Source organism: Fundulus heteroclitus, unplaced genomic scaffold (genome assembly GCF_011125445.2).
Source record: "Fundulus heteroclitus isolate FHET01 unplaced genomic scaffold, MU-UCD_Fhet_4.1 scaffold_628, whole genome shotgun sequence".
Lineage (NCBI taxonomy): Eukaryota > Metazoa > Chordata > Actinopteri > Cyprinodontiformes > Fundulidae > Fundulus > Fundulus heteroclitus.
In genome coordinates, this window is record NW_023397064.1 from 47,284 (window position 1) to 69,426 (window position 22,143).

The following is a 22,143-nucleotide window of genomic DNA, read 5'->3' on the forward strand; positions in this document are numbered from 1 at the left end:
AGCCGTTTAAAGAGTTATTAGTCATCTTATTGGAAAATCTGGCTTTTATGGAAGAGTGCCAAGAATAAAGTCATTGTTGAAAGAACATTTACCAAATGTGTGCTATACTTTCTCTTTAGATTTTAATTGATAATTTATTTTATCTCTAAATAGTCATGTAATGTTTTTTTTCCTCAATTTTACTATTATGCACTACACTTTGTTTATCTTCCACACAATATCCCAATAAAATACATTCAAGTTTGCGGTCATAACATGACAAACTATGAAAAAGCTCAACTGATGTGATGCTTTTACAAGACCCTGTATTAATGATGAATCCAGTTTTACTACTACTACTACTACTACTTGTAGTACTACTTGTACTTGTACATTTGCATTTACCACTCTCTCTTTTCTACTTATGACAAACACCAGGTCTGATATTACTGACACTGGTGCTACTACGGCACTACAACTATATCAGGCTCTCTTTCTAGCTTTATTTCGCACGTTTCTTTTTTTTTCATGCATGCACTTTGTTCATTTCCCCAGCTCCGCCCAGATTCGTGAGCCGACTGGAAAGTGCTTGCCTGATAGAAGGGGAAGAGATCCAGTTTTCATGTTCCACTCTCACCACCCCTTTACCAAGAATCAGGTACGGCAGAACACAGAGATAATGGCGCTACACGTCAACGCTGATGGCCTGCTGACAGCAGACATTGTTTCTGCTGCAGGTGGTTGAAAGATGGCAGGGAGCTGACTGCCGGTAATAAATACTCCATTGTGAATGACGGCAGGAGTGGAATCTTGTCCCTCACAGTTATCGGGGCCACAGAGGCAGACATCGGACAGTACGAGTGTGAAGTACTGTTTCCCGTCACCTTTCGTAGTATCGCGACAGCCAGCGTCACTTAAATCCCAAACGGCTTACTGTTTTCTCTTGTTTAGCTTTGGAATGAACTTGGCTGTGTCAAGTGCAAAGCAGGTCTCTGTCCTGCCTTTGTACCACCAGCCGACACTGAGAGTGACCGACCGCAGGACTTACCTGCTAAAGGTAGGACCGTCGCTGGACTAAACGGCTTCCACACACGGTGGAAACCCATGACAGGGGTTTTCATTTGTGTGGTACCGGGTTAGCTGCGTCTCTAAAGGGTGAAAGCACATGCCATTGTTGAGTTTTACTCCCAACATTATCACCCTTTTGCCATCACGTTATGTGACATCTCTTCACAACATTCATCAGACAGTTCTGATCGGAACTTCTTCTTTCAAGCACTCTCATTCATAAACTCCATGAAGTTTGCCGTATTCTTTCAAATTTTACTCACATACTTACACTTTTTATTTTTTCCCCCTGTTTCATACAGTGTTTCATCAAACATAGTTGCAGCTGCCATTTCAGCCGTGACTAGATTCCAAACTATTATGGCACAGGGTGCAGCCTGCAGACCATCTGATATCACAGTTTCTATTAGCGAGAGGTGACTAACTAACTGCATATTGGGTCCTAACTAGAGATGCACCAATCAGAATGCTGTTTTCAATATCTACACACGGATTAATTTAGCGCTTTCACCTGCTCATTGAGATTTTATGGGATTTTAGCTCATTTCAACATAAGAAATATAAGGCACGTTGGGAATATGACATAACACCACACTGCTTCTAAAAATGGCTTGCTTTGAGTCTTCTTCTTTCTGTAGCTGTTGTCTATTCAAGCCTGCAATTCTTAGGTATTACGGGAAAAAATCACATTTTGTTTTTGTTTATTTTTTGTTGTTCTGCCACTTGGTAATTCAATAATCCAGGACAGTCAACTTGAATCTACCTAAAGTTCTTGGTGCATCTCTAGTCCTGACTGTTTCCTGATATCAAGAGGAATTTCTGACAGACCCTTAGATTTGGTTGTTTTCTAAATTCCTTGTTTCTTTTACATTAACTTACCCATTACACGAAAAAAGTAGGACACACGATTGCTTTGTGTGTATGCGTGTGCATTTTTATAACTGCTCCTGCTGATTTTTTTTTTTTTTTTTTTTGGCATGGACATTTTCATAAGTAAGATTTGAAATCTCAAGTGATTTTTATTTTTATTTTTTTTTGGTCAAAAAAGGCAATTGAATGTATTCCTAAATAAGAATGCATAGCATTGCTTCTCATTGCAAATAATATGTTTAGTTATCCACATTTGCAATAAACTCAGTCACAGTCAACCTTCTCTGACACAAATATTTCTCATGTAATAACCTATGCATGCATTTAGATTTGAGTCAACCTATATTTCCATATATTCTTGTAAAATTAAGCCAGAGCAAAAGTCCTTTGAATTTTGAAAGAACTGGTTGTGTCCCATGAGTCTTCAGTGTAGTCCTGTTGTAAATTCAGTACAGACCAGTGCATCCAACAAGCTTTGCCACAATAGAGAGCAGATTACAATGTTATGTAGATTTACACTGTTGTGTGGAAGTCAACTCATGCATGTAATTAACACACATGGCTTTTTGCTGGCATATTGTTGATATTGGCAAAGAAACATCAAATGTAACCATAACAGTTTCAACCAATTCTCTGTAGCCATAATAAATGGGATCTAGTTGCTATCATTCACCAAAGACATCATACCAACACCCACAACCCTGAAAAGACATTGAAAAATGTATTGTTTGGGGCGTTTCTGTGTTTTTCATCATGTTTCCACTTTCCACAGATGCCGTGAGTTGTAACAGATTAGATCGTGTTTTGTTTTTAAGAAGTTTTTACGCAGAGATCAGCAGAACTACAAGAGTGACAAAAGCTAACAGCAAACAAGATGATACCGTAGACTTTGTCCCTGTGAGAAGCATCATTTTGTGTACCAGATCAGAAACGGGTTAAACAGAATTCAGAAATTTAAGTGAAGCTTACTTCTGTATGCTTCACGCCACATATGTGTTGTCTTCCCATTGTCTATAACCTACATGATGTTCCCTTCACTAGTCCCAAAGCAGGGGGGGGTTCCTCGCATGGACCGTTCCATGTAAGTCATTACTCTCATGATAACAAATAACCACTCAGCACTCCCCTTTCTCTTCCTGCCAACGCATGCCCAGCTAACTCTCCACTCCTACAAGATGGTCATGTGCTGGGCGATTGTATCCTTCCTACCCGTGCAGGGGTGGGCATGTGATCATGTCCTATTGATGGTTAGAGGGGTAAAACCCTGACGCTCCAAGGTAAGACAAGCTGTACTTACTTCTCCCGGATTGGAAGGTAATGTGCTTTCTAGAAATTTGTTTTCCATTCTAGTAAAAAAAAATTAAAAAAAGTGAATTTTTTCCTAAATATATCCTTTTCTTTTTATTTGTAAAAGTGCCTAACTATTGTTTTGGTTTTTCTAGAAGCTGATTCAGAGGCCTGGTCCACTGCTTTTGTTAAGAAATGGCTGCAGACTGATTTCAGCCCTACATCTATGGCCAAGATATCATTTCCTGCTGGATCCTCTGAGCTGTACGTTATTTAAATCCTAATTTAGAAACTGGAGCATCTGAAAATAATACATTTATCAAACCATCGTGGCACTGCAGGTTTTACCACCCTAGCCGCTTCTCTTTCACAATGGTGAAGTTAGAAAAAAGAAACAGTGTATTGGTTTTCATGCTGGTCTTTGCTCATATCAACAGTGATGAGGTTGGTGTTATACCAACTTGATTTATTGTAGAGGCCGTGGTCATCACAGTAATGGTGTATTTTTACACTATTTTACAGAATATTTGCAGCGGTTGTGATATTATTATTATTATTATTATTATTATTATTATTATTATTATTATTATTATTATTAAAAATGTGTGTACAAAGAAGGGACATTTTGGCTCATAAATTAACTAAGGTATGTTTTAGGTGTAAAAAGTTAAAATGTCTATTTCTTTGCTGAGATTATCATTTTGAGCTTTAGAAACAAGAACTAAATGTATTTATGTCAACCTATCTCATTAGCCCCACAGAGCAGAGGTGTTCCACAAAAATCTACAAAAGCTGACAAAAAAAGATGTTAATTTCTTCTTCTGTCTTGCCGTCTGATCCAATTAAAGTTGTAGTGGATTTTGTTTTTCTTTACCGATTTGATACACTTTTATAAAAGTGATATTTGGTTGATTTTTGGCACAAAATTCTTGTGACCAGACCACGTTTTGAGTTTCACCTTTACCTGTCTTCAATACTAGATGTAGCACCGACACAGATGTTCCACCTTCTGCGTTGGATCAAGCCGTACAGCAGCCTTCCTGTTACCTGGAAGAAGAAGAGGAGGAGATTTACATTTCGGAGCCCATGCACGGAATCACGGACGGTAGTTTACTTTCTGCAATGTAAGAACAAGTTAATAAATTGTTGAATTGCAAAATACTGACTTAACTTTCTTCTCAGCTCCTCCTTCCATCCAGGTGCCTGCTGAGGATCTGTGTGTAGAGCCAGGACAAGCAGCAACATTCACAGCCATCATCACAGGAAGACCCACTCCTAAGATACTGTGGTACAAGGTAATCATGAAAAAAGGAGGCTTTTCCCATCCATACTGGTTGCAAAGACTGACAATTATGCATGTATTGCATAAGTCTGCAGTATTAATATATATTGATGTTTATACTTAACCAAGTAGTTTTGCTTCTCCAGTTTCAGTCATTGTTTATTCCACCACCGTTTCTGCCCTTTTCTTACACATTATTTCACACAGTGCCTCGCAAAAGTATCCATGTACCTTAAGATTTTCTACATTTTGCTGCATTACAACAAAAAACTTAAAGTGTAAGTAGGGGCTCTGGTCAGATTAAAATGAGTGTGAAATAGGACTAATTGCCTGAGACTGCACATCGTCCTGAATACACCATCTCCACAGAGAAGCATGGTGTTGAAGCATCCTGCTGTAGGTCAGCTTTTCTTCATCAGGAACAGGGTAACTGGTTGATGGGACGATGGCCTGAAAGACGTGGGGCTGTAACTTCAGTTAAAAGGGAAGAAAAAAGTGAGCGTGAAAGGTATTGACTCAGGAGGCCTCAATACAAACGCAGCCTATAGTTAAGATTTTGTTCTGGAAAACATGGAAACCCGGTGTTATGTTCCTTCCGCTACATAAATAATCCAAATGAAATACACAACAGTTTGTGGTTCAGTTCGATGATCAAAGAAACTCGTTGGCTTTCCTATTAAAGGCACATTCTCTCCTATCTAATTAAAGGACAGGGAGCGCCTTGCAGCCAATGAGAATGTGAAGATATCCCAACACGGTGCTCGCTGCTGCCTCAGCATACTGTGCCCTGAAGGAGAGGACAGTGGCGTATACACCTGCTTCGCTCACAATGACTCAGGCCAAGCCTCCTGTGAAGCTCAGCTAACAGTCGAGGAAGGTAAGACATCAGCGATGACGAGCTGCATCATCACATCGGTTCAGTCCTTCAAAATGAATGATGAGGGCAGCTGAGGTACGGCACATGATCACCCAAGGTTTTGTGCTCTTAAGGAAGGTGAAGAAAATGCACCGATTGGCATCGTTGTGGCAAATTTATTTACAAGTTTTTTCTGTTTTTCTGTAGGTCCGCTTGATTCTCAGGAGAGAGAGGTGGAGCTGGGGAAGAGAAGGAAGTTGTTCTCGGTCTATGATGTCCACGAGGAAATTGGAAGGTGACGTTCACGTTTGAATCGATATAGGGTGTTTAAAGACACTGGATATGAACTTGTCCTGTTGGGATTTAGGGGGGCATTTGGGGTGGTGAAGCGGGTCATCCACAGAAGAACCGGTGAAGTGTTTGCCGCCAAGTTTCTGCCTCTGCGCAGCAGCTCCCGGACCAGGGCCTTCCAGGAGAGGGATCTCCTTTCCCGTCTCGCTCACCCCAGAGTGGCCTGCCTGCTGGACTTCTTCTGCACCCGACGCACCCTGGTGTTGATTACAGAAACGTATCCTTCTTTTTCTATTTGCCAAACTATTTCTGGGTTTTATTCACCTACTTGATCAGTGAGTTCTTTGACATCATTTCCAGCTGCTGTTCTCATGGACTCCTTGACCATTTATTGATGAGAGGATCTGTCTCAGAAAAAGAAGTACAACTCCAAATTTAATTTGACCAAGCATAAAAGTTTTAGAAATGGAATAATTATTGGGAAAAATATATGTCTTTCAGGTCCAGTCATACATCCAGCAAATTCTGGAAGGGGTTGGTCATATTCACAGCATGAACATCATGCATCTGGATATCAAAGTGAGATGTTTAGACATCGTTAACTATCACTTAGGTTTTTCATGTGATCCTATACCTTAATTATGTACTTTACCTCTCTGTGCAGCCTGAAAATATCTTGATGGCGTATCCGCCAAGAGATGAGATCAAGATCTGTGATTTTGGCTTCTGCCAGGAAATAGACACATCCCGACACCAGTACAGCATGTTTGGCACACCGGAGTTTGTTGCACCTGAGATTGTGCATCAAGAACCTGTGACTGTGGCCACTGATATTTGGTGAGTTTCATGAACTGCGTTCTGTTTTTGGTATTATCCGTAAATGATTGTTTTTGTGATTGTTAGCGATTGTCCCTGAACTTCCAAACGCTCCTCTTTAAGCTCCCAGAATGTGTTGCCATCGATGTTTTAAAGGTGATTACCAGTGCTACTAAAAGTTGTCTTTATTGATGTCTCAAATTTTGCTCATCAGGGCCGTCGGTGTCATTGCATTTCTGTGGTACGTATTCTAGCACTGTTCAAAAATAAACTTAGATTGTGGAAAACATGAAACTGGAAAGTGTGTAAACAACATGAGTCTAGTTTGCCTGATTGTTTCACACGACATTCTTTACCGTGACAGCCTGGTTTGCCGGTGCCCTTTTGTGAGCGAGACTGACCGCGCGACATTGCTGAGCGTGGGCGAGGCGACTTTAAACTGGGACGCCCCGGACATCGTGTGCAGGAGCCCCGAAGCGAGGAGCTTTCTCCATACGGTCCTTCAGCCGGATCCAGAGTAAAACAGCTGGTTTATTTTATTTACCTCAGCTTAAAGTTTTTTTTTTTTTCTGGAATTCTGGAAATCTCAGAGACAAGGAATTGAGCTGCAACATGTAAATTGTTTATGCTGATTTGAACATTTTCGCCCAATTATTTCAAAAACTGTCAAAAATGGGAAGAAGATGAGAACATCCCGTTGAGGGAAACAGATGTGTGTTAATCCTTAAAATTCAAGATATTTTTACCAATAGCTACCCACCTAAATCCGCCCATATCTACAGCCAGAACACTAAAAGGTCTAAAACAGCTCAAACTGGGTCAAAAAACATGAAGCTTTTTTTAGCGTTGTGCGAGATGATGCTACTGCAGTGAAAAAAAGTATTTAAGCGTATTTACACATCTGTACCGGAAGTGCCAGTAAATGTGCATGTATGTTTCCATCTGACAAACCCAAATATAAATGTTTGTGTGATCTGATTTAAATATGCTCAAGTGTTTCAGGCAAATCTTATTTTGTTGTGCAGGACTCGACCATCTGCCCTTGAGTGCTTGAATCACGAGTGGCTTCAGGTGAAAGGAAACACAGAACGTTGCATGTTTTATGCAAGCTTAGCTTTACCAATTTGCTCTGACCCATATTATTTATGCTTATTCCCTAAGGATGGAAATGCAGGGGAGGACACTGATGAAATCAACACAAAGACTTTGAAAGTCTTCATCTCTAAAAGGAAGTGGCAGGTGCTTCGCCTTCTCTGCTGAGTTATCTACTAAAATCAAAGCCCCTGGTGTACAACATTTGCAGTGCATTGCAAAATCATTTTTGTAGCATTTCAATGTTTAATCCAGATTTTCTGTGATGGACCAACAAAAGGGATTGTATATTAGCAAACTGGAACATAATTAGTATATGGTTTTATCTTGGTGAACCTGAAATGTGACTTTATAAGTCGTATCATTAGTAGAGTCCAGAGATGAAGAATTGCTGAGAGCAGCAGGCAAGAGACCCATGGTAGCTTCAAAGGACATGCAGAGATTCCCCTCTTGGATGGTAGAATCTGTCTACCAAGACCGAGACAGAACACAAGAATTAAGTAAGAAACTTAATAAAGGAAATAACCTGTATGGCAAGTCCCAAGTAACATTAATGAGCAGTAGTAAATGAACTGAGTATGGCAAGTACTTAGTGGCAATAATAGAAAAGAAAATCAAAACGGAAACAATTGTGGATCCTGACAGGCCCAGTCAACGTTCAGACCTTTGTCCAATTGAAAATCTGGCATTACTAAACAGATTTTCTCTGAAAAAATTATTTAGTCTTCACATACATAAATCCCTCATAGCCCTCTTTTCAGATTATTATTTGTAAAAACATTTGACCGTTTATCATTTTCCTTTCAGAATTACACACTAAGTTGTTAAAAACTCCCCCAAATCACACAGAGGTTTGTGAGTTAGACATGACGGCATGTAAGGATACTGAAGGGGTGACAGTTCTGCAAGGCTCTGCAAATGTTTCACAAAGAAATAAGGTTGTTATTTCCCTATCACCAAGGACTATATCAAGACATTCAAGCAGTGTTCTCCCATTTGTTTCCCCAGCGTTCTTTGACATCCATCGGGTCGGTGCTCACACTGAGGCCCATTCCCGAGCTGCTGGACGCTCCTCTCAGAGAGACTTCAGTTGCGGTTCCCCGCGAGCCCCAGGAGCACAGCAGCACCTCCCTGAGCAGCGGCTCCTCGTCGGAGTACGATGAGGCAGACTCCTGGGACTTTTTCCAGCACTGCAGCCAGACTGAGGAGGAGGAGGAGGAGACAGAGGAAGAATATGATCCCGAGTCTTTTTCCAAATGCCGCCTAGGTGCAGAGGAGGATGAGGAAGGGACTTTAGGGGAGGATGAGGATGGAGAGATGGGAGGAAGGAGGAGCGTCACAGAGCGCAGCGTGAGCAGGGCGTCGATTGCATCATCGACAACAACAGCAGACCAACAGACGCCTCAGAGGGAACGACGCTTCAGCAAGGATAGCAACCGATCTTTGCATCTCTCTGACGGGGATGAGGGTTCAGGGAGCGATGGAGGTCGTATCCCCAGGGGAAGCGTCATCCGAAGCACTTTCTACAACAACTCTCAACAGCTTTCCCCCCTGTCGGCCAGACACATGAGTTTGAGGGACAAATTCCAGGCGAGAAAGCAGGAGAGAGGCCGCAAGCCTCTCAGGAGGAGTTTCTCCGGACGTCTCAACGAGCCTCTGATTGAGTACGTGGAGGACGAACCGGAGAGCAACCGTGGGCAGAGGCGAGGATCCATCCAGCCCAGCATGCAGAAGTCCTCCTCGTTTGACAGCGGCGTGGCCTTTGCCCATACCAACCTACCCCCGAACAGACGGAGCAGGTCCCTGGACGAGTATTCCCGTCGATCTCCCAGCTCGGCCGGCCGTGAAAGAGCGCGTGAAGAGGAGACCATCCAGAGCACGAGGGAAGAAGTCACGGATGATGAGGCGGTTGGAAGAAGCTCGCTAATTACCCAGAAAGCTCAGCAGTTCTCAGGAAGAAGGGGCTCAGTTGTTCCGACACAAGGGGCGTTCAGTAGGTCGTCCGCTCCTTCAGAGTTTCTCAGCGGAGGCCGTATGAGATCCAGGCTGGGTCAGGACCAGATGGAGGGGGATACTTTAACCAGCTCCCAAGGGTCTCTGGCTGAGTCTTTTATTTTGGAGCACGGTGGATCCGAGTCTTCAAGTAGACTTGGCTCCTTTGACGAGCTGAGCCACGGTCAGGTTGGAAGACGGTACCAGACGGGAGAGAGCGACGGACACGATGAACACAGTGAGCCCCTGATCACGCCATCTCCCACCTCCTTTCAAGAAATGAAACCGAGAAACTCCTTTCCTCAAGCGCCACCACGCAACCGCACCAGGTCCAATCCCAACTTATCCACAACCTGCAGAGGTCAGCCAGGGAGGCCCTTAATGCCGAGTCCGAGTCCAAGCCTCTGCTCTCTAGACGCTCCCGAGAGGCCTCCCAGGGCCCGGGACAAGAAAGACGGCTCCGGGCTCCAAAGACACGCATCCGCTCCAGCTCTGGAAGCGCGGCCACCGACTGGAAAGTCCCCCAAACTGGGCCTTCTGAAGATCTTCCGCAGGCAGTCCTGGACCGGCCGCTCGTACACCGAGCTGGAGGATGCGGAGCTGGGGCCCACTCTGGGAGAGATCATGAAGCCCGACACACCTCCTATGTCTCTGAGGAAGAAGATGAGAGCCTCTGCTTCCAGTCTGACCAAACTATTCTCCAGGTCCTCCAGTAAGGAGGATGTCAGAAAAGGAGGTGAGTCAAATTTTATTTGTGTGTAATCTCAAACTTGGAATGTACCTTTTTTTTAGTAGCAGGTGGATTATTATTATTATTATTATTATTATTATTATTATTATTATTATTATTATTATTATTATTATTATTATTTTAAGGACCCATAGTGAAAGGATCTGCTGCCATCCCACCTGAGAGGGAACAAAGCATTGGTCTCGAAAGCCCCAAAAAGAGAAGCTCAAAGCTCCTGTCATCTTTTAAAATACCATCATTCAAGAAAACAAAAGGTAACAAGAAAACACTCTTTATTTCGTCGTTTTAAAGGTTTTACAAAACATTTATTGCTTTTTGGGAAAGCTACCTTTGTTTACCAGTGTTTGTTTGTTTAACCCCGTGTCAGTTTGTCCCAGCAAGGCCGAGGTGCTGCATTTAGACGGAGGCGGTGTCCTGCTGGTGTGGAGGCCTGTCCAGTCCGCTGACCCGGTCACTTACTGTGTCCAGTACTGTACAGATGGTGAGTTTCAGTAGATGTCATGATCATCAACTAACACAACCCTTTCTACCTTTGTCATTCTCTCTAAACCCCTCGGCCTGTCATCAGGTGGGTGTTATACGCAGTGCATTTGTTTTATAGCTTACATCGATAAAGCAGTCCCCGAGGCCTCGACGGCCGTATTTTAATGGTAGGACCAGGATCTCTGGGTTAGACTGACCGTATCTCCTCTGCGTATTTCATCAGGTGGAGAGTGGACAGTCCTGTCAGATGAGGTGGCAGAGAGCTGCTATGTGGTGAAGGACTTACCCAAAGGAGCATCGTACGTGTTTAGAGTGGGCTGTATCACCAGGACGGGAGCAGGACCTTTCAGCGAAGCTTCAGCTCCCGTTGTCATGTCCACTCATCCTGAAGGCATGAAAACCGGCGCCATGTGTTAGCTGTCATAGCCATTTTACTCCTTTCCTAAAGATTGGTTGCCACAAATATTAGGTCACTTCTTTGAAGCTCGCAATAACTGAAGGTAACAGATATATATATATTTTTTTTTATTTATTTTTTTTGCAGACATCCGCATTCCTCTCATTCAAGTTGAATCTCTTGGGTCAAAAGCCACTGGATCAGAAAATCAAACCGTAACCAGGAACTACAGCTTCCTCTCTGAGATCAACAGGTAGAACTCATGGTTGGCAAATAAATAAATAAAAATAAACAGTTTTAGACCCTTGCTGTTTTGATTTGTCAAAGCAGCTCAGCAGTTTCATGTCTGATTGTGATGCAGAATCTGTACAGGTCTATGGTTGAGGTCAAGGTTAAGTTAGAAGATCAGTGAGGTTCAAAGTTCAGTATTACGTAATGAAGGGACTAACTACTCTTTCTTTTCTAATCCCCTGTTTTCACGTCTCTCAGGGGTCGTTTCAGTGTAGTAACCCTGTGCAGGGATGTGGAGACCAGCCAGGCGTTCGCCGCCAAGATCACGCCCTACCAGGCCGAGCAGAGGCCACTGGTGCTGCGGGAGTACCAGCTGCTGAGGAGGCTTCACCACCTCCACCTGGTCCAGCTGCACGCTGCTTTCATCACTCCTCGCTACGTGGTGTTGGTGGAGGAGCTGTGTCCCGGCAAGGAGCTGCTGCACAGTCTGGCAGCAAGGTAAGTCAAAATTTTAAGTGTTCTAGTTAAAGACATAGAGTGGCATGAGACTGGTTTCTATTTCTCTGAAATCATAAATTGAAGAACTCTACGGAAGAGAATTAGGGCCACTCAAAAGAAAAAAAAAGTCTACTCAATTCTGACTTTTTCTCAGAATTCTGACTTTTTTCTCAGAATTCTGAGAAAAAAATCTGAATTCTGAGAAAAAGTCAGAATTCTGACTTTAACCTCAGAATTCTGACTTTAATCTCAGAATTCAGATTTTTTTTTCTCAGAATTCTGACTTTTTTCTCAGAATTCTGAGAAAAAATCTGAATTCTGAGAAAAAGTCAAAATTAGAATTTTGACTTTTTCTCAGAATTCTGAGGTTAAAGTCAGAATTCTGATTTTAACCTCAGAATTCTGACTTTAATCTCAGAATTCAGATTTTTTTCTCAGAATTCAGATTTTTTTCTCAGAATTCTGACTTTTTTCTCAGAATTCTGAGAAAAAAATCTGAATTCTGAGAAAACGTCAAAATTCTGAGATTAAAGTCAGAATTCTGACTTTTTACTCAGCCTAAAAATGTTTCACCTGTTAGGGTTGATTTGCATTAACTTGAATGGAGACGTTCTCTGAGGTAAAGCGGAGACATCTCTGTGTTTAGAGACCTGTATGCAGAGAGTAATGTCGCCGAGCTGCTGCATCAGATTGTGAGCGCGGTGGACTACCTCCACAGCCGTCGGGTCGTGCACCTGGACCTGAAGTCTGACAACATGCTGGTGGATGACGGCAACCACCTAAAGATCGTCGATTTTGGCTCGGCTCAGTCCTTCATACCAGGACAGCCTCTCAGCATAGAGCACATTCACGGCTTCTCAGACAGCAAAGGTAGCTGTGTGTGTGTGTGTGTGTGTGTGTGTTTGCCAAATTTGAGATTCAACGCTTAATGTTTGACTGTTGTGACCCTCCAACAGACTGCTGCAGAAAAGGTGCACTGCATTGAAGAAATGCTGAGTGGATGGATGGATGGATGGATGGATGGAAATAACTGAGCCTAACTTCATCTCAGCTTCCATAATCTAACAACTCCAAGCCCATTTATCATTTCTTTTCACTCATTTACAATTTTAGCCATTTTACACATAAAAGGGGGAATACATTCTACTGTTTTAATGGCCAATACTCTACTTCTGTTTTTTCCCCAGTCTATATTGTCCTTCCTAAAGCTCCAGAGATCCTGGAAGGTCAGGGCGTAGGGCCGGAGACGGACATCTGGGCTATTGGTGTCCTGTCCTTTATTATGTAAGCACCGTGAAAGCAAGTGGAAAAGTCGTATTAAAAAACAAGATTTTAGCTTGTTGAAATATGGCATCAATTAAATTCCTATTATTAAATAATGATAATAATGCTTGCAAGAGAATGTTTTTAAGATGCCTTCAGCATAACATTTTTAAGGAAATGAAGGACATGCCTGTGCAGAATGCATCTTCTGTAGCTCCAGATATGTAATTATTTTTATCTGTTTGTACATTTTGCACCACAAGGCTGAGCGCCGACAGTCCCTTTTATTCCGAGCTCAGCTGGGAGCAAGACAAAAACATAAGGAAAGGAAAGATCCAGTTCGGCCGCTGTTACCCTGGTCTGTCAGAAGGAGCTTTAAACTTCATGAAGAGCAGCCTGCATAACAAGTCCTGGTGAGTGCCTCTCAGTGTCGGTCTATTCTACTTTGTCAGGATTAGATTGGATTTTATTTTATTTTTCGTTCGTCGTGGAGTATTGATGAGGGGCGCACAGTTTTGATGAGGTGAAACTGTTTGTAGGGGGAGACCCACAGCGGCCGAGTGTCTCCAGAACCCGTGGCTACGCGCCCATCGCGCTCCGCACAAAGTCCGGCCCTCCAAAGTGTGCTTCTCCTCTGACAAGCTCAGAGCTTACCTCAAGCAGAAAGAGGAGAAACGAGAGCAGGTGTGCACAAAACACCAGGGTCCGTCCTTCCAGTGAGGTAGAAAAAAAAAAAAACGACAAAACCTTCATTTTTCTGAACAAAAAACATTTTAGTGCTGTTGTCTTTTGTCAAGCGTGCCTCGAAACCCTTGTTATCTGCATAAAGTGAGATATCCTGACTTCAAACGCGTCTTAATGAGTCTCAGTGTGTGAATCTTTTTGATTCGGTGTTGATGAAGACAAATCAGGGATGAGTAAGTACCACAAATCAGTGCATGAGTTGTGAGGTTTTAAGTTGTGCTGTATGAGATTCGCTTTGTTCCTCTGCTACAGTGTCAAACAGACGCACATGCTGGGTCTTACATTTGAAATCTGTTTTTGGGATGTGTGTGTGTTTTAATGAAGACAGGTATGTTTCAGTAATATATTCCAAACTTTCTAACTCACACGTCTGCAATAAATAAATAGTTAACAGGTAAATTGTGTTATTTTGGATGACCTTGTCTTGAAGAGAATGGGGGGAAAAATATGTAATAAATGACACTAGAAGAGCTGTTAATTACTAAATCTCTTTATTTATCCAGGTTTCTATACAGACACATGGTTTTCAACATCTATAGAAATCTACATAATAGAAAGACTTCTCTGTGCAGAAGGGTTTTAGCTGTTTAATATTTGTCCTTAATAAATGTATGCATACACACAGTTTTCACTGGGTTTCTGTGTAGTTTCTGAAAGTATGGTTTGTTCATCTATCCATCCATCCATCCATCCATCCATCCATTCATCCCTCCCTTCTCTTACTAGCTGCGTTTTACAGGTTAGATACTTTAAAGCCTGTAAAGAATATCTCCCATAAATTAATTGTGAGGATTTTCATTTATGCTTCAAATTTGGCTAAAAAAGCACAGAGAACTCTTAAACTCTTGTGTATTGAATTTGTACATTAAAAAAACATGCATGAATTCTACATATGCTATAATAAATAAGTGCCAAAAGGTGTTTTTTTTTTATAGAGGCCAGAAAAAAGTTTCAGGTATAACAGATTTAAGGTATTCATATCATATCGTCCGGTTCGTTTTCACTAACTACAACACAAATTCTCGCTTAGAAATAAAAACATTTCAACCCAGGCTCCACCCTTTTTTTACCTGCATGGAAACAACACAGGTGCAAAGAAACATGAGGAGAAATGAAAAAGAAATCGTCTTTCCTGACTTCTTTCTTTAGTCGTGTTCATTCTCTGGAACAGGCTTTCTGATCAGAGTCACAAGCAGAAAAACAAGTGGGTAATTGGTTCATTTGGCCTCCTGAACCTTCTTGATTTCCTGCAGAGAGAGAAATAATAAAATACTTAAACGTGCACCGTAAAAAAAAAACAGACAGATAAAAGCTAGCACTGTTTGAGGGTTCGCCTACTTCATTTAGGATTTCTTTCAGCTCCTCGTAGGCCTTCTCCAAGTCATCATTGACGATAACAATGTCAAACACTCCCGCCTCTTTGCCTAAGAATCAATTTATCTCTTTTAGCCTTTTTATTTTTTACTTTGGGGTCTTTTATCTGTGCAGAAACTTACTCAGCTCCATATCAATGCGGGCAGCCTCGAGACGTTTCTGTAAACTCTCCTCCGTCTCTGTCTGCCTGTCTCTCAGACGTTTTTCCTAAGACAACAGAACATGACGTCAACTTTATCATAAGGTCTGCCCCACGTAACCAGTTCAATTCAATTTTATTTATGTAGCGCCAATTCATGAAACATGTCATCTCAAGGCACTTTCCAAAGTCTAATTCAATCAGATTATACGTATTGGTCAAAAAATTTCCAATATAAGAGAACCCAGTTGATTGCATTAAAGTCCCGACAAGTAGCATTCACTCCTGAAGAAGCGTAGAGCCACAGGGAGAGTCGTCTGCACTGTCCATGGCTTTGCAGCAATCCCTCATACTGAGCAAGCATGAAGCGACAGTGGAAAGAAAAACTCCCCATTAGCGGGAAGGAAAAACCTCCAGCAGAACCAGGCTCAGTATGAACGGTCATCTGCCTCGACCGACTGGGGTTAGAGAAACCTATTCAGTTTAAACACCTATTTGTTGTGATCCAAATCTACTCAAGCAAAGACTGAGCTTAGTTAAGTATAGAAGTAAAATGTTGGCCTATAACCATGTCTGAAACGCATTACCAGGATCTCCATGGATGGAGGCTGGATGGAGATGTAGATGGGGTTCAGGTCAGTCTCTTTGATCCGCTTCACCCCTTGGATATCCACGTCAAGGATGCAGATCAGGTTCTTAGCCCGTACATCTTCCACAGCAGCCTTACTAAACACAAAAGTGACCGCAGAGAGAGAGAGATGGAGATCAGCTGAGAGCAAAACCGGGAGGTTTGGATGTTGTTGATGAAGGTTCTGAACAGACATGCATGCAATTTTGCTCTTTACAAACGTAATGACCAAGGTAAGAGGATTGCTGCATTGATCCGAGCTGCTCAGACTCGGAGCATAAACGTTGTCTTCAGAATGAGAGGGAGAGATTAAACGTGACTCATAAGATGCTAAGCTGCTGTGGTGCTCTTTTAAAGGAAAGGTTAAAGCTCCATCTGTCACCAAGTCAATAGATATAGCTTGGTCTTCTTGCAGGCTTCCATAAAGCCCAAAGTGTCAGACTATTAGGTGTCTGACCAACAGCTCTTCCCACTTGAGCTGAGGAGAGCTGCAGCTCCTCCAGAGTTACCATGGGCCTCATGGCTGCTTCTCTTATTAATGGTCTGTTTGCCCAGTCTGTCAGTTTGGGTGGATGGCCATGACTTGGTAGGTTTGCATCTTTAAATTTAGGGAAGATTGACTGAACAGTGCACTGGCCAAAGCTTAAAAGATTTTTTTGTAAATCTATGTTTGAACTTCTCCATAACTTTTATCCCTGATCTGTCTGCTGTCCTCCACATGTTGCTGTACACATCCAGTTAGACTTATCCATCACTTACAAGAAAGAAAAGCCTGTAACACCTGCAGTCATGATATCCACGGTATGCAAACCAAAAGGATCGCCACCCATTACTATTATTAAGGAGACGCAGATTGCCTGAATAAGTAACCAGCTAGCCTGGCATACTCCCTGTGCTTCTTTAAAACGTACTGCACAATAAGCACATCCATGCTGATACAAGTAATTTAGATGACGTTTATGCTATATTTTCAGTATTCTAAGGTTTATGCATCAAAATCACCAGACAAAAAAAACCTGACACCATTATATTTGACATTGGAACAAAAAATAAATGAATATCTTGTTTTTGCAACATCGGGGAATAGTTGTTGCCTTTTGGTTTTAAACATGTGCCAGCAGATCATTTTATGCGTTTTTGATGTAATTACTTGTGTTTAATGGGATGCTACAGTGAAACAGTGGTATTGCTACTTCAGGTTATCATACCATCACATTGGCTCATGTCTAAATTTTGCTGAGATAAATCACTATTTTATTTACTCCTAATGAATGAGTAGATAGAATAAATTACCCCAATTACGGAGGGCCATTGGTTACACAGTCTTCAATCTATGTTTTTCAGAGTAGACATGGCTGAATGCAAATGCTCTCCACACATTTCAGATTTAAAAATAAAAAGCAGATCATTGAAGACTGCTTTGTGTTGGTCGAGCACATGAAGTTTGTGGTTGAATGTTAGCAAATCTCTGTAAACCTGAGAACATGTATTACCTTGTGCCATACATGTTGCCAGAAAACTCTGCGTTCTCAATGAACTCTCCGTTGTCGATGCCCTCCTGCATGGCCTCTCTCGTTGTGAAGTGGTAGTCTGTAAGATGCATCATCAGTTATGATTTAAGATCTGCCAGAAAACACGGTGCACTAAAAAAAAATAAAACGATGCATATAGTACACAATATGTGCCAATGAAATGTTAAAGCAAGCAAAATTTACAAGATCTTTATCAGATACAATTTTGATGCTGTAAGGTTGTTTCTAAACATTGTTCATTGTTCAATATGAAAATATTTACAGAGCACAGTATTACGTCTATGCTTGATCCACAGGTTTACACTGCAAAAACGGATCTAAAAATAAGTAAAATGTTCATAAAATGTGTGTTTTTGTCCTTGATTTGAGCTGGTAAATAATATTATCTGCCAATGGAATGAGTACTTAGACCCCTAAAATAAGATATTTAGACATCCTGCACTTGAAATAAGATGATTGAGATAAATTGTTCCTATTTTAAGTGCAAAAACCTTATTCCATTGGCAAATCATCTAATTTACCTGCTCAAATCAAGGACAGATACACTCATTTTAAGAAAATATTACTTATTTTTAGTTCCGTTTTTGCAGTGTAAATACCCCAAATATCAACATATCCAGAAGCAAACAAAAATACCTCTACCTCTAACACTGATCTTAGCATGACAGGATGAGCTAACGAGGCTGGGAATACCATCCAAATGACAAGTTAGCTGGGAATGATGAAAAGGGTTACAATTGGGTCCTTATATTAAAGAAACCCAAATATTTTTCACATACAGTCAATTCTGTTCTAAAAAAGGTAATGAAAAACTAAAGAATAAAGGGATTTATGGATTTGAAATATTTGATTTAGTGATGTTAATGGTTTAATGTGAATAGTCAGAAATCTCTAGCTACAGTGGAGGATGGAGCGGTTTAATGGGATGTTGGAAATGGGAATCACTAAAGAGGCATCACAAAGGGGCTATTCTCAAAAACCTTTTACTCCAAAGTGTAAACTGTCTTATCTTGATTGCCGTGCTTATCATGGTGTATTTTCTTCTGCAGCTCATAACTAATTCTCTTATAAAGCCAATGACAGCACGCCAGGGTGATGAAAGTAACCCCCGTCCCCTCCACCTTAACAAGCTGTGATCAGGAATCACAGGGATATAGATCACCTTTAACTGTGGGTTCTGATTCGTTTGGACACGAAAATGAGGTTTCGGAGGAAAAGACGTCTGCTACGGGCAGTAAAGTAGCCCCCAGAAGCATAGGGAGATTGTTCAGCCCTACGGAGAGAGCAAACAAAAGAAGGCACAGAAAAAGAGGTTTATCCCTTTATATGAAAGGGGATTATACAAGGTGACAAAAACCATTTTTGCAGTTCACTTGGGAGTAAGAAGTGTTGCAGTCTTGTTCTAGAGAGGGGAGGGAGGGAAGGGAAATCCACTCTCATGACAGTTGTGCGGGTTCAAATTCAAGTCCATGTCGGCTGTATAAACTCACTGAGTGCTAAAACAGCAAACACATGTGCCGACTAGGCACGGGCCGGACGCTGGTATCAACGTACGCTTATGTTTCAGAACTGGTAAAATCTGTTATTTACAGCAGAGGTCTTCAACCCTGGTCCTCAGGACCCGCCAATCGTGCATGTTTTAGGTGTTTCCCTGCCTCCGCACACCTGACCTTAACGGATAGGTGGTGAAGAGGCCTCTGCAGCTCGTGATGGGCCCGGAGGAGGACACGCAGTCATTTTAGTCAGTTGTGGCAGAGCAGAAGCACATCTAAAAATGCAGGACAGTGAGTCCTGAGGTCCTGGTTTTTCACAGTAGTTTTAATTAGATACCAGAAAAAGTACAGCAGTGAATAAAGTTTTCTCCAGCTTCATTAAGCGTAGAGTAGCGGCGTAATCCCCATCCGCCCAATCTGTTGTGACGTACAGCTGATCAACTGGCTGAAAAAAAAAAATACACGTTTCCAGTGCTGACAAGAAGGTCAAATTTGGCTTTTTTTATTGCTTTTAACTAAAGCAGAAGCTGGCACAAAGATTTCAAAATCTTGTAAACAACTTGTGAAGTCCAAGCTGATGATAATATCGTGGATGTGGAAGCTTCTCAACTGAGATTAATAGAGGCGCACCTGTGAATTTATTTTAAAGGAACACTTTATGCACACAAACGCCTCGTGTACCATCGTGGATAGGATCAAAAAGAAATCAGCAACGGTATCGAGGAAATAATTGTGGATCTGGTTCATCCAATGGGTTAAACTTCCAGATGTTCAACGGTTTTGCATAAGTATATGCAAGCGTAAGCATCCTGAACTGCATGAATGTTGTCATGCAGTTCAGGAAGGATACATATGTGTGCTGGAGATTATTGGTTTTGGTGTAAAATGTGCATATCATCCACCCCAACAAGACCAGAGCGTTTGAAGATGGTGTCATCATCAACAACGAAAAGAGACCAACATGGGCTGAAAGGCCCCTCAAAGAAAAATGAAGCCATTGTTTTGAAACCAGTATAAAATACCAGTTTAGAAAATGCATTCAAATAGAAAGACCTTCATTTTTGGAGGCCTGTCCTGTCTCCTATGGTCTGATGAAGCCATTGTTACATTTGGAGGAAAAAGAGGGATGCTTGCCAGTCTGAGAAAACCATTCCAACTGTGAAGTACGGGGGTGGCTGCATCATGGTGGGAGACATTTTGCTGCAGGACAGACTGGTACAATGTAAAAATTAGATGGCAGCATTTCGAAAGAACATTATGTAGAAATAATGAAGCAACGTCTCAGGAAAACAGTCAAGAAGTTAAGTCTTGGGCCTAAATTGGTCTTTCAAATGGACAATAACTGTATTTCTACAAAAGTTACAAATTGGTTCAAGTACAAAAACATCAATGTTTAAGAGAGGACATCACCAAACTCTGATTTTAGCCCCAAACTAAATTTGAGCAGGCGGTCAAAATACTGGAACCAGATCATACAGTTACAAAGGGGCGGCTACCAAATAATATGGAAATGTATGTAAACTTCTGGAGTTAAGCAAAACTTTCTAAAACAAGTCGTCTCATTATTTTATTTTTTATAGAAGTCATTTTTTAATCTTCACTGGCCTAAAACCGGAAATGTTTAGTGTGGTTTAATGTCATAAAGTGGAGGAAAAGGGTTACAGTATGCAGATTTTATTCACAAATATCTGGTTTCTGTTCCATATTTTTGGATATAGGGTGAATAGAAGTTGCTCTTTCTGCTTTCAATGAAAACCATTTTCCAATTTAAAATTTGGTCTACCGTGTTTTTGTGACACCATGACACAGTGGTGTTTTGGTTTCTGAAGCTTTCCGTACCGTGAGATCCCATGCCGGCCCGTGCCTAATGCAGGCGCTACAAAAAGGTCGCTATAAAAGCCGTCAAACAGCCAGAGCCTCCCTACCTTTGCCATCTTCCTCCCCTGGTCGAGGGTTCCTTGTGGTGTCTGAGAAAAGCATGGCATCATTAAAAGCACTGGAAGACCATCAACGGATGCTGCAAAATCACGAGTCTAATAACAGAATCTGCGTGAATTAGGCAGTCGGTACCATTCCTCCTTAAGGTTGGGATCGTGTTATGGAAGCTAAGTGCTAATTGGCACTGAGACCTACGTGACACGCTGAATCCGAACACTCCCTCGTGATCCTTCATCAGCCTCTTCAGCAGGGTGCTCTTCCCTGCTCCGGAGGGGCCGCTCAGCACCACGGGCCTCGGTCCTGACATTGTTCCTGAGAGACACACACACACACAGACACACACACACGGAGCTCAGGACCTGATGGCAGCGAGAGCGTGCCAACTGTGGAGCCTACATCAGGTGAAAAGCATGATCAGAAAGCCATGGTTTTGGGTTGCGTAAGCTATTTCTCCTCAGCGTTGAAGCTCAGCAGCTTTCCTGTCGGCTGTGCTGAGGCGCACCGAGGTTAATCCTTTGATCCACTGCGCTGTCAGGTGGAGCATTTCACACAGAGGGTTAAAAACAAGCTGCTGCTCTGATAGTATGCTGACTTATATCCATGCAAGAGGACATTTGCCTTTAATTAAACAATTACTTTATGTCCTAATGGCTGGCCTGTAAGACAGCCGGAGCCTCTGAGGGTCCCGTCAGGAGTGGCTGTTAATGAAGTCATGATGGGTCAGTCAGCAGGATTAATTAGAGCTGGGACAGGTGGCCTATTTACCTGCTGCCACAAAGAAAGGACGATGTTTCAGGGACACCAAAACATAACCTAATGACACTAACTTTGCCTATAAAATACTCGTATTATCTCTGAAAAGCCTTATTAGTTGCTCTTACGGTGGTTTAAATATTTCTACAGTGGTTTTATGTTGGTTTCTGATGTACTACTGCCATTTTTACTAGATTTGTTTTCACTTCCTTTATAGAACAAAATAATATATATTTTTTAATGCACAAATAGTCAGCCAACAAATACTGAACAATGTCAAACAGCGGCGGCGATTTTTAGACCTGAATGTTGCAGCACCAATACGTGTTTTTCTGTCCCTTACATCGTATTTTTTTCCCTATTTCCAATTTGTTAAAGCGTCGGGG

The 22,143-nt window shown here is 41.9% G+C and overlaps 2 protein-coding genes across 3 annotated transcripts in view; one reads left to right on the forward strand and one right to left on the reverse strand.

Moving 5' to 3' along the window:
- Positions 1-14,527, forward strand: part of obscna (obscurin, cytoskeletal calmodulin and titin-interacting RhoGEF a) — a 55,676-nt gene extending 41,149 nt beyond the window's left edge. Inside the window, exons 59-85 of the mRNA XM_036133454.1 lie at positions 535-637; positions 717-846; positions 931-1,036; positions 3,360-3,468; positions 4,185-4,309; positions 4,387-4,499; positions 5,195-5,363; positions 5,550-5,637; positions 5,710-5,910; positions 5,994-6,054; positions 6,135-6,212; positions 6,298-6,470; positions 6,664-6,690; positions 6,814-6,966; positions 7,475-7,520; positions 7,611-7,688; positions 8,550-10,269; positions 10,410-10,538; positions 10,652-10,765; positions 10,991-11,158; positions 11,312-11,417; positions 11,654-11,893; positions 12,540-12,763; positions 12,850-12,864; positions 13,081-13,177; positions 13,420-13,569; positions 13,696-14,527. Of these exons, the coding sequence (XP_035989347.1) occupies positions 535-637; positions 717-846; positions 931-1,036; positions 3,360-3,468; positions 4,185-4,309; positions 4,387-4,499; positions 5,195-5,363; positions 5,550-5,637; positions 5,710-5,910; positions 5,994-6,054; positions 6,135-6,212; positions 6,298-6,470; positions 6,664-6,690; positions 6,814-6,966; positions 7,475-7,520; positions 7,611-7,688; positions 8,550-10,269; positions 10,410-10,538; positions 10,652-10,765; positions 10,991-11,158; positions 11,312-11,417; positions 11,654-11,893; positions 12,540-12,763; positions 12,850-12,864; positions 13,081-13,177; positions 13,420-13,569; positions 13,696-13,876 (4,904 nt within the window). The 3' untranslated portion in view covers positions 13,877-14,527. The remainder of the gene's footprint in view (positions 1-534; positions 638-716; positions 847-930; positions 1,037-3,359; positions 3,469-4,184; positions 4,310-4,386; positions 4,500-5,194; positions 5,364-5,549; positions 5,638-5,709; positions 5,911-5,993; positions 6,055-6,134; positions 6,213-6,297; positions 6,471-6,663; positions 6,691-6,813; positions 6,967-7,474; positions 7,521-7,610; positions 7,689-8,549; positions 10,270-10,409; positions 10,539-10,651; positions 10,766-10,990; positions 11,159-11,311; positions 11,418-11,653; positions 11,894-12,539; positions 12,764-12,849; positions 12,865-13,080; positions 13,178-13,419; positions 13,570-13,695) is intronic.
- Positions 14,528-15,053: 526 nt separating this feature from the next.
- LOC118561414 (guanylate kinase-like) lies at positions 15,054-21,340 on the reverse strand. 2 transcript variants are annotated; one of them, XM_036133455.1, is made up of 8 exons: positions 21,200-21,340; positions 20,992-21,033; positions 18,736-18,846; positions 17,535-17,631; positions 16,001-16,139; positions 15,397-15,481; positions 15,239-15,324; positions 15,054-15,147 (listed from the first exon to the last, which is right to left on the reverse strand). In XM_036133455.1, exons 1-8 carry the CDS (start codon positions 21,309-21,311, stop codon positions 15,118-15,120), a joined length of 702 nt encoding a protein of 233 aa, XP_035989348.1. In that variant the 5' UTR covers positions 21,312-21,340; the 3' UTR covers positions 15,054-15,117. The 2 variants fall into 2 exon arrangements, with proteins under 2 accessions (XP_035989348.1, XP_035989349.1); XM_036133456.1 differs by lacking the exon at positions 18,736-18,846.
- Positions 21,341-22,143: the final 803 nt, after the last annotated feature.